The 17,029-nt window shown below is 39.7% G+C and overlaps 1 protein-coding gene and 1 pseudogene across 1 annotated transcript; one reads left to right on the forward strand and one right to left on the reverse strand.

Moving 5' to 3' along the window:
• Positions 1–976: 976 nt before the first annotated feature.
• LOC110258549 (olfactory receptor 18-like) lies at positions 977–1,798 on the forward strand. Its single transcript, XM_021081797.1, has one exon. The coding sequence runs from the start codon at positions 977–979 to the stop codon at positions 1,796–1,798; it is 822 nt and encodes a 273-aa protein (XP_020937456.1).
• A 7,150-nt stretch (positions 1,799–8,948) lies between these two features.
• On the reverse strand, positions 8,949–9,879 carry LOC110258548 (annotated as a pseudogene).
• Between the last annotated feature and the right edge of the window lie 7,150 nt (positions 9,880–17,029).

Here is a 17,029-nt window from a genome sequence, read left to right on the forward strand (position 1 = left end):
ATATTTTTCGGAAAATAGTATGGAGGTACCTTAGAAATCTATACGTAGAATTACCGTATGATCCAGCAATCCCACTCTTGGGCATATATCCGGACAAAACGTTGCTTAAAAAAGACGCATGCACCCACATGTTCATTGCAGCTCTATTCGCAAGAGCCAACACATGGGAACAACCCACATGTCCATCGACAGATGATTGGATAAGGAAGATGTGGTACATATACACAATGGAATACTGTTCAGCCATAAAAAAGAACAAAATAATGCCATTTGCAGCAACATGGATGGAACCAAAGACTCTCATCCTGAGTGAAATCAGTCAGAAAGAGAAAGACCAATACTTATGATATCACTCATATCTGGAATCTAATACACAGCACAAAGGAAACTTTCCACAGAAAATGAAATCATGGACTTGGAGAATAGATTTATGGTTGCCCAGAGGGAGCGGAGGGAGTGGGAGGGATTGGGAGCTTAGGGTTAACAGACGCAAACTATTGCTTTTTGAATGGATTAACAATGAGAATCAAAAATAAGGTAATCATCAATAGAAACCAGGCTTTTATGTTCATGAAACTAAGAGAGTGACTTGAATAAATGACAATTAAATTTTCTTCATAAACAAAAATAAGGAAGAAAAATATTTTTAAAAAGAGAAGAATATTTTTATTCTATATTACTCATGCAATTGATGGGGACAGATATTTTACTGTGTTATGGATTTGTTATATTGGAATTCCATATTTCTCTAATATCCTTTGTCCTCATGCCTCTAAAATTATCTGTATAAAGAAAAAACTCTATGTTCTTGTCATCAGTGAAGAAGAGCTAACTATTCAGAGATACTGCTGAAGGCACTGTGGTGTATGGTCTTCAAGCATGAAAAATGTCTTCATGAATTGCTAAATTCCAAAGTATGGATACTTATCTGGGTTTATTCAACCCTTTCTTATTTTTCAAAAGGTGACCCCTCAACATGGAACCACAGAATCATACACATTCCTCAAAATTCTTCCTCCTGAGCCTCCCAGATGATCCATACCTACAGCCCCTTCTCTTTGGGCTCCTCCTGTCCATGTACCTGGTGACCCTGCTTGGGAACCTGCTCATCATCCTGGCTGTCACCTCTGATTCCCACCTCCACACACCCATGTACTTCTTCCTTTCCAATCTGTCCTTGGCTGACATCAGCACCACCACTGTCCCCAAGATGCTAGTGAACCTCCAGACACACAGCAAATCCATCACCTATGCAGGCTGCCTAACACAAGTGATGCTTTTTCCTCTTTTTGCCTGTTTGGAGAGTCTACTTCTGACAGTCATGGCCTATGACCGGTTGGTGGCCATCTGTCACCCCCTACACTACCTGGTCAACACGAACCCCCGCCTCTGTGGCTTCTTAGTCCTGCTGTCATTTTCCATCAGCCTTTTGGACTCCCAGTTGCACTACCTGATGATGTCACAGCTCACCTTCTGTGCAGATGTGGAAATCCCTCATTTCTTTTGTGAACTTTCTCAGCTCCTCAGTCTTGCCTGTTCTGACATCTCCATCAATATTATATTAATGTATTTCATTGGTACAATCTTAGCTAGAATTCCATTCTCAGGGATCCTTTACTCTTATACTCAAATTCTTTTCTCCATTCTCAGAATCTCATCATCAGGAGGCAGGTATAAAGTCTTCTCCACCTGTGGCTCCCACCTGTCCATTGTTTACTTGTTTTTTGTAACAGGCCTTGGTGTGTACCTCAGCTCAGCTGTCTCATCTTCCTCCAGGAAAGGGCAGTGGTCTCCATGATGTACACTGTGGTCATACCTATGCTGAATCCCTTCATCTACAGCCTAAGGAACAGGGACATCAAGCATGCCCTGTGGAGGATTATCAGCAGAGTAGGCTAATCTGAACACATGAGTGATTTGGGGGGTTCATAAGATTGGAAAAGGCAGGAATTCCCATTATGGCTCAGTGTAAACATACCTGACTAGTACCCACGAGGATGCAGTTTCAATCCCTGGACCCATTCAGTGGGTTAAAGATCCAGCCTTGCCAGGAGCTCAGGTGTAGGTCACAGACTCACCTAGGATCTAGTGTTACTGTGGCTGTGGCACAGGCCACAATTTGACTCCTATCCTGGGAACTTCCTTATGCTTCACATGAAGCCCTAAAAAGGAAAAAAAGACTGGAAAAGGCAGTAAAATCAAACATATGCAACAAGAAATTCTGAATCTGCAGTCACCCACTGTATATGTACCTATTTGTCCCTCTGCTTTCTGTTTACACAATGTTTTCCTGAGCTCCGGTATCAATCCCTCATCTGAGAACTGAAATCCCATATCAAGCCAATGCACCATAGCCAAAAATAAATAAATTAATAAAAGAAGGCTTAGAGGAGCCCTACTAAATTTTTAAGTTAAACTTCAGAGTAGAACTAAAATATGATTTAAGAATAGCAGTGGAATGGATTGGGAGCTTTGGGTTAGTGGATGCTAACTATTGCTTTTGGAATGGATTAGCAATGAGATTCTGCTGTGTAGCACTGAGAACTATGTCTAGTTACTTATGACGGAGCATGATAATGTGAGAAAAAAGAATATATAAATATATGTGTAACTTGGTCAACATGCCATACAGTAGAAAAAAAAATGTGTTGGGTAAATAATGATTAAAAAAAAGCAAAAAAAAAAAAAAGAATAACAATGTATTTGACTTCTGTCATCCTCCCGAATTTTCTCCTCCTCTAACTTCTAGAGCCAATAGTCAAATCCTAAGCCCTTCACACCTCCTCCTCCCTGATTTTGTCACAAATCTGCCCAGATTCCTCTAATCCCGCTGTTCATTCCATTTTTAAAGACATTGAAAGTGGGGGTGATCTCAGTGTTTAACATTGAGGATATGTCTGCCCTTCTGGGAAGAGGAGGTTTCTTATGAACTGAGGAATACTTTAAGGAACATTCTGAGCCTTGTTCATTGGAACAAAGAGATGTACTGATGACACCAGCTTGTGGAATGTGCTTTACCTTCATGCTTGCCGACATAACTACATAACTCTCTTGCTTCCACTGTCAAAACTTCCTGGCATACTTTGGGGATAGACCATGATAGAAGATAACATAAGAAAGGGAATGTATGTATATGTATGACTGGGTCACTGTGCTGTGCAGCAGAAATTGATACAATACTCTAAGTCAACTATACTTCAAAAAACAAAATATGTGAAGAAGGAAACAAAACAGAACAAAACATTCACTGACATATAGCTGTTCAAATTTTCAGCTGAAAGACATATTCTTTCCCAGGTCATTCAGGGACCCCACGTTTTGTCATTTCAGATCTTTTCTTCCTATTTTCCCTGTCTCCAAACTATTAAATTATCTGAACAGTGATGGCTCAGATGATTTGCTTTCCCCACTCTTCAAAACCAGTTCAGAAGTTCTCTGGTTGCTCAGAGGGCTAGGGATCTGATGTTGTCACTGCCATGGCCCAGGGCACTGCTGTGGCATGTATTTGATCCTTGGCCTGAAAACCTTAGCATGCTGTAGGTGCAGCCAAAAAAAAAGAAAGAAAGAAAGGCAGAAAGAAAGAAAGAAAGAAAGAAAGAAAGAAAGAAAGAAAGAAAGAAAGAAAGAAAGAAAGAAAGAAAGGAAGAAAGGAAGAAAGAAATAAAGAAAAAAGAAAACCTTTCATACAGACATTTTGCTCTTACAAGAGGGTCCTAAATGGCTTCTCAATATTCAGTTTCTTTCCATTTACACCAGATTAACTTTTTAAGTGGAACCAAATTTTGTATCTCTTTGCTTGAATTCTTCCAATCAGGAGTTCCCACTGTGGTTCAGTGGGTTAAGGATCCAACTGCAGCAACTCGGGTTTTTGTAGAGGTGGGGGTTCAATCTCTGGCCTGGCCCAGTGGATCAGGTAGTGTAGGTCACAGCTGTGGCTTGGATTCTTTTCCTGGCCCAGTTACTTACATATGCTATGGATACATCCAAATAAACACACAAACAATTTTCCAATTGTTTTCTGAAACTCATAGAGTAAACTTGCCAAGGTCAGTAAGTCCGTTCATTATCTAGTCCCTGCTATCCCTTTCTAACTCCTTCACAAGTCCAGGGACTAGTACCATCATCATCACCCCCCCACTAGGAATTCAAAAGTGCACATGTTCAGGTCTCACCTGCTGAATCAGAACTGCTACAGCTAGAACCCAAATACTTGTGTTTTAGGAAGTGTTATCAGGTGATTCCACCACACAATAAATTGAGAACCCACTTGCCTAGATATACGGGTTTTCTTGGAGTTCTTCAAACAGACCATGTTCTTTCCTGCCCCCAGACAAGCACACTTATTTCTCTCTGTCTAATTTTCTTCCCCTTTCCAACTCAACTTTTTACTTCAATGTCAGCCCTTAAATATGCTTTCCTTGGCCTCCCATCTAAATTATCCTGGTGTTCTCTCCATCAGGTCAGTCCTCTCTTCCTCTTTTAATATTACTGCTTTCTGAGTGATCTCACACATGTTTAGCATTATGGAGAAAATCTTTGCACAAGCTGCCTCAGCTATTCTTTTCCAGGTTAAACGGATGCATAAGGAAAATAAGTTTTGCTCCTCTTCCAGTCTGGTCTTGTGTGAGATGTGATAGTGTTGACTTAAAAAGGCCAGAAAATAGGCAATGTCATTGCCAAGACAAAGGTTGGTAGAAATCTGTTATGAAATCTAGAAAGTTATTGATTGTACAAAAGAAAAACTGCATCATAGTCCAAGAGGTATGAATACTTTATCCAAAACTCTAGCAGTTGGAGTCAAGGCTATTGCAACAATGGAGAGATATTGATCTCATCTCCACTGAATCAAAAGGTGAGATGATTTTTTATTTTTTTACATCTGCATAAATGTTCTGGGGCATAGGGAAGTGCCCCAGGCTAGGGGTGAATTAGAAGCTGCAGCTGCAGCCTCTGCCAGAACTTGTGGCAACACCAGGTCCTTAACCCACTGAGGGAGGGCAAGGATGGAACCTGTATCCTCACTGAGGATAACATCAAGTCCTTAACCTGATGAACCACAATGGAAGCTCCAAAAATGAGAGGATTTTTAAAGCTGAGGCTAGCTAATGGAAAAGCACCGGGAGATATTAGGGGAGGGAGGTTGGTTGATATGATTAGTCTGTCTGTGATTGCTAATTGCTGCCTATTGAATTTAGGCTCATACCATCCACAGAAGCTAGGAGATAGATGTATCACTTGATGATTATATTTCAAAGGGATAACTTTAAGAAAATCATTTCTGGTTTGTAAAAAGGACAAAAGGCTCTGAGAAGATTTATTCACATTTAAAATGAGCAAAGAAAGAGTTTGAAAGTTTTCTAACATGGAGTTTCCTTAGGCTGCAGTGGGTTAATGATCCAGCATTGTCACTGTTGTGGCTCAGGTCACTGTTGTGGTGCAGGTTCGAACCATGGCCGGGGAATTTCTGTATGCTACAGGCGTGGCTGAAAAGGAAAAAAATCCTCATATCAGTGCTCTATGAAAATAGAGGTCAGGAGCAGAAATCAAGTAGAAATGTGTTTAAAGTTTAATCACATTTAGGGGAATGTAAAGGCAGTCTTTGTCAATATATATCCAAAACTTCCACTGTTGTTCCAACTTTGGAAGTCTTGTGTTTTTGAGTATGGGATGCTCAGCCAACCTCCACACTGAAGCATAAGTTTTAATTTATGTTTACAAGTAACTTGAGTTCTAGACTCAAAGGGCAGCATTAACACTGGGGGCCAACAAACACATGAAAAAATGCTCCACATCGCTGATTATAAGAGAAATGCAAATCAAAACTACCATGAGATACCACCTCACACCAGTCAGAATGGCCATCATTAATAAATTCAGAAATAACAAGTGCTGGAGGGGCTGTGGAGAAAAGGGAAGCCTCCTGCACTGTTGGTGGGAATGTAAACTGGTACAGCCACTATGGAGAACAGTTTGGAGATACCTTAGAAATCTATACATAGACCTTCCATATGACCCTGCAATCCCACTCTTGGGCATCTATCCGGACAAAGCTCTACTTAAAAGAGACACATGCACCCGCATGTTCATTGCAGCACTATTCACAATAGCCAGGACATGGAAACAATCCAAATGTCCATCGACAGTTGATTGGATTCGGAAGATGTGGTTTATATACACGATGGAATACTACTCAAACATAAAAAAGGATGACATCATGCCATTTGCAGCAACATGGATGGAACTAGAGAATCTCATACTGAGTGAAATGAGCCAGAAAGACAAAGACAAATACCATATGATATCACTTATAACTGGAATCTAATATCCAGCACAAATGAACATCTCCTCAGAAAAGAAAATCATGGACTTGGAGAAGAGACTTGTGGTTGCCTGATGGGAAGGGGAGGGAGTGGGAGGGATCGGGAGCTTGGGCTTATCAGTCACAACCTAGAATAGATTTACAAGGAGATCCCGCTGAATAGCATTGAGAACTATGTCTAGATACTCATGTTGCAACAGAAGAAAGGGTGGGGGAAAAACTGTAATTGTAATGTATACATGTAAGGATAACCTGACCCCCTTGCTGTACAGTGGGAAAATAAAATTTAAAAAAAAAAAAAAAAAAAAAAAAAACACTGGTAGCAAGGCAACAAGTCCAGAATGGCAACTGGGTTCCAGGATCCACAGGGATCTGTGGTGGTGACAGCAGGTCATAGATGAGCTGACCTCCAGAGCACTGGTAATACTACTCAGCCATAAAAAATTACTAATAAGGCCATGTGCAGCAACGTAGATGCAACTAGGGATTCTCATATTAAGTGTGGTAAGTCAGAAAGAGAAAGACAAATACCGTGTATGCCTTATATGTGGAATCTAAAATATGGCACAAATGAACCTCTCTATAGAACAGAAATAGACTCACAGAGGTTGAGAACAGACTTGTGGTTGCAAAGGGGGAGGGGGATGGAATGGGAGGGACTGGGAGTTTGGGGTTGCTAGATGCAAACTTTTCAGTTTAGAGTGGGTAAGCAGTGAAGTCCTACTGTATAGCACAGGGAACTCTAACCAATCTGTTGTGATGGAAGATGATGGAAGATAACATGAGGAAAATAATGTATTGATATAAGAGACTGGGTCACTTTACCATACAGCACATATTGACATAACATTGTAAATCAACTATAATAATTTTTTCACAAAGTAAAAATAACACAAAAAATGTGAAAGCAGCTCTCAGTTAGTGGAATCTTTCTATGGATCTGAAAAAAAAGGACATTAGTTTATTTGGTTGCTTTAGACAACCAAAAATATCAAGAACAGATCAGCAGAAGTCAGAATTGGCTGCCACAATGATTTTTTTCCCCAGTTTGCAGGCCCAAGCCTGGTTTCATACTCAAAGCCTCAAAATTAAAGGAATTAAAGTGGAGGCAGGTTCCCCTTTAGGAAGCCCATTGTTGTTCTTCAAAATGGTAACATCTTTCGAGAACAATCCTTGGTGATAAGTTGATTCCAATAGATGCCAGCCCTGGAGTAGGCTTGGACTCTTCTTTACCATGATAAATATCTATGTATTTATATTTGCCTTTCCTGCCTGCAGTGCTTGGGCAAACACCACCATCCAAAGACTAGGCACAACGTCCAATTTCTTTATGGTGAAGAAAATATGAAGACATCCAGGAATTCCCAGGTGGCTCAGCTGGTTAAGGATCTAGAGTTGTCACTTTTGTGGCTCAGAACACTGCTGTGGTACAGATTCCATCACTGGCCTGGGTAATTCTGCACGTCATGGGCATGGCCAAAAAAATCAAACAAATAAATATGTCCACTAGTCCTAACATATCCTTCATTACCTGAAGTTGGTCAGCATCCCATACCTAGAGACTGGCAATTCTATGATTCCATTCCCACTCTCCCTATTTGTAATCCAACACTATATCCTGGCACCAGACTTGAAATTTTGTTCCCTTTCAGTCAGGTTTCATCACCATCTGGACTCTTGTGTTTCCAGCTCAATAAATTCACCTGTAAAATTAGGCAACTAGACCCAAAGACTTATTAGCACCTGATCAGTTCTAATACTCTGGGGCTTGCCATTTTCCTATCTCCAGTGATACATTTTCATAGCTTATCTGCAAATGTACAAAACATATGGAAGAAAGTTCAACCTCACTAATAACCAAATAAATAACTCACCCCTCAGTGTATTTTCTATTTGGACATATGACAGGATCTGTTAAACTCTGAGATCTAGAATTTAAGCTCTATGAGGGTAAAGAATCCTGTCCTTTTTCCCCCCCTCACTGCTATGTTGCAGATACTTACAACAGCCTGGCACACCAATGGTGCTCAGTAAGGACTGTCAAATAAACACATTTGATAAGAACTAACAAGTGTTAGTGTTGATAAAAGGTGGTGTATCTTTTTTTTATAGCTGCACCTGCACCATATAGAAGATCTTGGGCTAGGGGTCAAATCAGAACTGCAGCTGAGGCCTATGCCAACTCAGGATCCATATCCTCAGCTTGTGGCAAAGACAGATCCTTAAACCAGTGGGCAAGGCTAGAGATTGAACTCACATCCTAACGGCGAATAGTCAGATTCTTAACTCACTGAGCCACAACAGGTACTCCAATGCATTATTTCAGAATTTCTCCTTCAACAATGATGAGTCTGTACTTGAAGTGGCTGGTATCAACATGCAGGACTGGAAATGCAAATCGAGGGGCCATAATGGATAAATAAAAGGAGGGGGTGTGGAGAGTAGAATTGAGGATAATCAAGCAATCATCATAAGAGGTTAAGACAACGTCCTCCCAAGGCCAAATTCCGACCAGTGCCACTAATGGAGTATCAGTGAGAAACAAAATTCAATGTGATTAAGAGGCACAATTTCTTGAGCCGACTTCTGTTACCATTGTCAGCTCAAAACCCCTGGACCAGTGTTCCCATCACTGGACGCAGGGTATTCTCCCAAGAAGTTTTTGTAGAGCCCTCTTGATGTCCCTGTTCCTCAGGCTGTAGATGAAGGGGTTCAGCATTGGGGTGACCACAGTGTACATCACCGAAGCAACCATACCTCTCCAGGAAGATGACTCAGAGCTGAGATACACACCAAGACCTGTCCCACAGAACAAAGAAACCACAGACAGGTGAGATACACAGGTAGAAAATGCCTTGTATTTCCCATGAGCTGATGAGATTCTCAGGATTGAGGAGACAATTCGGGTATAGGAGCAAAGGATCCCTGAGAAGGGAACAATGCCAAGAAAGCCAGTCACCAGCTATATCAGGATGTAATTGACAAGTGTGTCTGAGCAGGCAAGCATGAGGGCCTGAGAGAGTTCACAGTGAAAGTGTGGAATTGCCCAGTTGGAACAGAAGGACAGCCGCAACATCAGCAGACTCTGGATCAGGGAGTATGACAAACTGATGACCCATGACAAAAAACCAGTAGACCACAGAGATGGGGGTTCATGATGATGGTGTGGTGCAGGGGGTGACAGATGGCCACAAACCTGTCATAGGCCATCACAGTGAGAAGAAAAGTATCCATACCTCCAAAAACCATGAAAAAATACACCTGTGTGATGCAGCCCGCATAGCTGATGGCTTTTCTCTGTGTCTGGATGTTCACCAGCATCTTTGGGATGGTGGTGGAAGTGAAACAGATGTCAGCCAAGGACAGGTTGGAGAGGAAGAAGTACATGGGGGTGTGGAGATGGGGTCCGAGCTGATGGCCAGGATAATGAGCAGGTTCCCAAACACGGTGACCACAAACATGGACAGAAAGAGCCCAAATAAGATGGGTTGCTGCTCTGAGTCTTGAGACAGTCCCAGGAGTAAAAATTCTAAAACACTTGTTTGATTTCCTGGGTCCATGCTGCTGATGCCTCAGCTGGATGGCTTAGGAAGGGAAAGAACATGAAATCACCACTGAACAGAATTAGAGTGGGATGGAGTGGGAGTTTGTGGTTAGTGGATGCAAACTATTAAATTTAGAATGGATATGCAATGAGGACTCACTGTATGGCAGAGGGAACTATGTCCAATCTCTTGGGATAAAACCTGATGGAAGATAACAGGAGAAAAGAATGTATATTTATTGACTGCAGCATTTTGCTGTCCAGGAAAAATTGGCACAACTTCATAAATCAACTATACTTTAATATAAAATAAAATAAATTTTTTCAGAGTATAGTTTTCACTTAGAAGGTTGTATTAGTTATATCCTGAAACTAATATAAACAAAATCAGTTATACATATACCTATATTCATTGTTATTCAGATACTTTTCCCATATAGGTTATTACATGGGATTGAGTAGATTTCCCTATGTTATACTCTAGGTCCTTGATATCGATCTATTTGTGGATCTTATGGTATATGTCAATTCCAACCCTCTCTACTTCTTTAATTTCTTGAAGAGACGGTTTGGGTATAAAAGCCTTAACATGACAAAATTTAGGAACCCTACATTCTGTTATTTGTGATATATAGGATTTTATAATGATGTTTCAACCACTGAACTTGTCCTCTGGGATACTCATCCATCCTCTTTGTCTCTGGCTTAGAATCAAGTCTTCCAATGCTCTTCATGAGAGTGTAAATTGGTACAAACACTACTAAGGAAAAAATTGTGGAAATACCTAAAAAAACTAAATATAGAACCACGGTATGGCCCAACAACCCCCCTCCTGGGCACATATCCAGACAAAACTTTCATTGAAGAAAATACATGCACCTGTATGTTCATTACAGCTCTCTATATGCAATAGCCAAGACTCCGAAATACACATGTCCTCCAGTGTTCATGGAAACACTATATACAATAGCTGAGACATGGAAACAACCTAAATGTCCATTGACAGAAGAGTGGATAAAGATGTTGTACATATACACAACAGAATGTTACTCAGCCATAGAAAGGAAAGAAATAACGGCATTTGCAGCAACATGGATGGACCTAGAAATTATCACGCTAGGTGAAGTCAGTCAGACAGTGAGACACCAACATCAAATGCTATCACTTACATGTGAAATCTAAAAAAAGGCCACAGTGAACTTCTTTGCAGAACAGATGCTGACTCACAGTTTGGAAACCACGATTTGAAAAAATCATGGTTTCCAAAGGAGACAGCTTGGCGGGTGGGGAAGTGGGCTGGGAGTTTGGGATGGAAATTCTATAAAATTGGGTTGTGATGATTGTTGTACACCTATAAATGTAATAAAATTCATTGAGTAATTTCAAAAATAAATAAAATATACAAATGAAGAGGAAGAATGAGAGGAGTGACAGAATGATTTCTTTGGGTCCCTATGGACTTCAAAAATTCTTCTGAACATAGCAAATTTTTTCTTGTCATTCCTTTTATGATGTTAAATGACAGTAATACAAACTGCTGCCAAGGACAGTACACAAAAGTAAATTTAAATTAATTCAACCTGACAAAGAAGCACTTATCCTCATAGTTGAAGACTGCTTAAAATTAAGAACTACATTATAGAATAACACATAGACACCTAACACATATTGACACATTCTGATGATGATGATATAACCATGTGCCACAACTGAAAGTCATTCATTAATTTAAAATTGCTTCCCAAGTCCTTTGTGGCTCAGAGAGTTAAGGTATGATATTGTTACTGCTGTGGCTTGGGTTTGATAACTGGCCCAGTAATTTTCTCACAATGCAAGTATGGCCAAAATAAATTAATTAATACAATAAAAGTGTTTCCAAAGGGCAGGGAGTTATAATATAAGATGTGTTGCTATAGGTGAACTTACAACCCATAAAGAAAAAGAGGTTATTTCCCTAAATGACAAGGAAAATCCAACTCAAAGTAACAGGCAGTATCATACCAAGCCCTGAAAAGGCAGTCAGATTGACAGAAGTTATCAATAAGGTAAGCATGCCTGGTCTCATCATCACCAGCATTTAATTCACTCTAGTCTGGAGTCTTAGGAGCCACAAATCTAAAATCTTTAGGAAATTTTTTCTTCTTTTTATGACCACACCTGCAGCATATGGAACTTCCCAGGATTGGGGTCCAATCGGAGCTACAGCTGCCAGTCTACACCACATCTCATAGCAACACCAGATGCTTAACCCAATGAGTGAGGCCAGGGATTGAAGCCACATCCTCATGGATTCTAGTTGGGTTCATTATCACTGAGCCAGGATGGGAATTCCTCTAGGAAATTTTTATGAGATGCTCTTAGCCACTACTCATAGCCCTGTCCCTGGAGTTAACTTACTGCTCACAAAAAGCCTCCTCCATGTGCCTGAATACAAACCTCTCTTTCTGAAAGTGCTTACTATGCCCAAATGGATCACCTTGTGGTAGCAGGAAAGAAAACCTGGTTGCACTGGTGGATGGAAGGATGGATGGTGAGAGATTTCCAGAAAGAAAGTTGGTATGAAATCCAAATATACCTGGGATCACCAAGGTGACAATATTCTTCCTGGTCTAGGGTTAGTGAGCTGGAATTACAGGGAACGACAAGGAACATTTATCCTTTCAGGGACTTCCAGGGCTGAAGTCTCAAAGGATCTAATTAAATAAGTGTACCTAGTGTTACCCTACTTCTAAACAGCTTTGCCCTTGAGAAAGAAATAACCATAATAAACATGGAAACTGTGTTTGACCAATTCTATTCCAGATGGGAAAATTGGGGACAGTCATGATTATTTGCACTTGGGAGTTCTCCTCTCCTCAAGTATGAGGAGAAAAGCAAAAAAAAAAAAAAAAAAAAATAATTAATTAATTAAAATAAAAAAGAAACCACGATGGGGATAAAAGACTTATATGCAAAGAACTATAAAACATTACTCAAAGTAACTGAAGAGGATGTAAAGACGCAGTGTCAGATTTCCATTGTCAAAAAAAAAAAAAGAAGAAGAAGTGGATGTAAAGAAATGGAAAGATATTCCATGCTCCTGGGTTGGAAAAATTAATATTGTAAAAATGCCTTACTACCCAAAGCAATATAAAGATTCAAAGCAATACCTATCAAATTACCCATGACATTTCTCACAGACTAGAACAAACTATCAAAAAATTTATATGGAACCGCAAAAGACCCAGAATCGCCAAAGCAATCCTGAGAAAGATAAACCAAGCATGAAGCATAACTCTCCCAGACCTCAAGCAATATTACAAAGCCACAGGCATCAAGACAGTGTAGTACTGTACCAAAACAGACAGACAGACCAATGGAACAGAATAGAGAATGCAGAAATAAACCCTGATACCTAGGTCAATTAATCTTTGACAAAGGAGGCAAGAACATAAATGGGGAAAAGACAGTCTTTCAGTAAGTCTTGCTGGGAAACCTGGACAGCTGCATGCAAAGCAATGAAACTAGAACACACCCTCACACCATGCACCCAAATAAAACACAAAAGGCTGAAAACTCAAATATAAGACAAGACACCATCAAAATTCCTAGAAGAGAACATAGGCAAAACAATCTCTGACATCAATCTTATGAATATTTTCTCAAGTCAGTATCCCAAAGCAACAGAAATAAGAGTAAAAATAAAGCAATGGGACCTAAACAAACTGACAAGCTTTTGCACAGCAAAGGAAACCAAAGAAAACAAAAAGACAACTTACAGAATGGGAGAAAATAGTTTCAAGTGAGGCAACTGACAAGGCTTAATCTCTAGAATATATAAGCATCTTCTACAACTCAATAGCTAAAAAGCCAACAACCCAATGGTAAATGGGCAAAAGACCTGAAGAGACACTTTTCTTAGGAAGATGTACAGATGGCCAACAAGCACATGAAACAATGCTCAACATCCCTGATTATAAGAGAAATGCAAATCAAAACTACCATGAGATACCACCTCACACCAGTCAGAATGGCCATCATTCATAAATCCCCAAATAACAAATGCTGGAGGGGCTGTGGAGAAAAGGAACCTTCCTGCACTGTTGGTGGGTATGTAAGCTGGTACAACCACTATGGAGAACAGTATGGAGCTATCTTAGAAAACTATACATAGAACTACCATATGACCCAGAAATCCCACTCTTGGACATATATCTGGACAAAACTCTACTTTAAAAAGACACATGCACCCACATGTTCATTGCAGCACTATTCACAATAGCCACGACATGGAAATAACCCAAATGTCCATTAACAGACAATTGATTCAGAAGATGTGGTTATATACAAATGAATACTACTCAGCCATAAAAAAGAATGAAATCATGCCATTTGCAGCAACATGGATGGAACTAGAAACTCTCACCCTGAGTGAAGTAAGTCAGAAAGAGAAGACAGATACCATATGACATCACTCCTATCTGGAATCTAATATGCGCACACATGAAGCTTCCCACAGAAAGGAAAATCATGGACTTGGAGAATAGATTTGTGGTTGCCCAAGGGGAGGGGAGGGAGTGGGGTGGATTGGGATGGGGGTTATGAATGCAAACTATTGCTTTTGGAATGGATTAACAATAAGATCCTGCTGTATAGCACTGAGAACTTGTCTAGATACTTACAATGCGCATGACAATGGGAGAAAAAATTTATGTGCACATGTATGTGTAGCTGGGTTCCATGCTTTAGAGTGGAAAAAAATATGTTGGGGGAAATAACAATAAAAAATAAATTTTAGAAAAAGATGCTTAAAATTAGGAAATATATTGTAGATTCATATACTGATAACTCACACAAATAGATACATTCTGAAAATGTTACACACCCATTTACCAGATTTTAAAGTGATTTGTAAATTTTAAAGGTGTCAAAAATAAATTAGTAAATGAAATAAAAGTGCTTCCAACAGTCAAGGGGGTTGTAATACAATATGTGTGGTTGAAGGGCCATTAATCACATCTAAAGAATGAGAAGCTATTTCCCTAAATGACAAGGAAAATCTAGCTCTAATGAACAGGCAGTATCATACCGAGCCCTGAAAGGGCAGTCAGATTACCATGGAAGTTACCAGTAAGAAAAGAGTGTTTAGTCTCCTCATCAACATTATTTAATGCATCTAGAGTCTGGAGTCCAATTTGGAGCCACAAACCTAAAATATTTATGAATTATTTACTAGATGTTCTTAACCAGCACTCATGTCCCTGTCCCTGGAGTTACTTTACTACACATAAAAGCCTCCACAATGTGCACGTATACACACTCCTCTTTCTGACAGCACTTAGCCCAAATGGATCACCCATGTGATAACAGGGACAAAAACCTGGTTGCACTGATGGATGGAAGGATGAATGGGGAGGAGAGCTCCAGTAAGAAAGTTGGTATGAGATCCAAATACACGTGGGATCATCAAGATGACAATATTCTTCTTGGTCTGGGGTCAATGTTATGGGAACACAGGGACAGACAAGGAACATTCATTCTTTCAATGACATCCAGAGTTGAATTTTCAAAGCACCTAATTAAGTAATGTTCCTAGTGTGACTCTACTTCTAAACAGCTTTGCCCTTGAGAAAGAAAGAATCATAATAAAAATGGAAATTGTGTTTGACAATTCTATCCCAGATGGGAAATTTTGGGACAGTCATGTTTTTTTACTTATGAATCCCCTCTCCTTAGGCTTGATGTCATGCATGACTCAGGATCTCTATGAAAAAATATTCCATTGAATCTGAACTATTTGTTCTTTGCCAGTTGACATCCTTCAATAACAATTATATAGGTCTGCCTAAGCCCTGACAGCACCCTAAATTAAAGAATTTACTTTCGATTGAATCTGATATTTTTCACATATATAATATATTATCATATACATGAATAATACATAACACCGTTGCTTCTTCTACTTTGTTACTCACCTAAAATAGAGACAATAACTCTTAGGTCAGTTACTACTGAATGAACTAAATATAAAAGAGTGTGGTATTCACTGTTAAGAAAACTATCAACAAAATTAAAGCAGTGAATCCACACTCATTAATTATTATTAATCAGATTACAACATAGGATAAAAAAAAAGAACATAACAAATCATTTATCTACTCTTAATTAAGGGATGTTAATATAGATAAATTGTGATATGGGAATTTGAAAATAAAATGGTGCCTTAGGAGTTCCTGCTGTGGTACAGTGGGTTAAGGATTTGACTGCAGTGTCTTGGGTTGCAGAGGCCTGGGTTCATACTTGATTTAATCCCAGCTGGGGGCAGGTGGTTCAAATATCTGGCAATACCACAGCTGAAGCTTGGATTACTCTCTGATCCAAGAATTTCCATATTCCACAGATGTGGCCATGTAATAAAATTAAAATAAAATAATAATATAAAATAATGCATCTATAAGATATTGGGGGAACACAGGCATAGAATTAGAACAAGTTGGTATTCACATGGTAAAAGGAGATTTTCATCTCACTACATAAAGTAAATCATAGGTGAAAAGTGTCCAAGACAGCAAAGGGAAACCCTGAGCTCACTTTCACACACAGGAACACTGGGTCCCTGGGTCAGAGAGCCATGGAAGGAAAGGGCTAGAGCTGCTTGGGGTTAAATCTGTAAGTCCTTCTATCATCCATTGGTAACAGCTCTCCAGTGAGTTTTTCAGGGTGTGCAAAGCAGGCAACTCTAAATGGCTTCAAATGTGATTGTTTGAGCTATTTTTTAAAATCTGGATGCCTGAAAGTTGAGTTTGGTGCTGACAGGCTTTTGCACTGAAGAGTGATAACCCACAAGGAAGCTATAAACATCCTTGGGGCCAATAGACAGAGGCCATCGTTGGCTCATTCATACCAAGAGCAAAACATTTCCAAGGGAAGTGAAATCTAACATTCTCTATCTTTACTTCATACTTTCTGGTGTCTGGGAGGCTAGGGCTCTCAGTGCAAGAGCAGTGAGAAATCCAGGAAAATTTCATTTCCCACAAAGCCTAGAAAAAAGCTGTCCTATTGAACTTGTTTTTGATAATGAAAATGTTTTATATCTTCATTGTCCAAATATGTTCCTGGGCACATGGGTTAGTGATGCTTGAAATGTGGTGAATAGTCATGGGTAGCTGTGTGATTACCATCTTGGA

This window comes from Sus scrofa, unplaced genomic scaffold (genome assembly GCF_000003025.6).
Source record: "Sus scrofa isolate TJ Tabasco breed Duroc unplaced genomic scaffold, Sscrofa11.1 Contig2356, whole genome shotgun sequence".
Taxonomy (NCBI): domain Eukaryota; kingdom Metazoa; phylum Chordata; class Mammalia; order Artiodactyla; family Suidae; genus Sus; species Sus scrofa.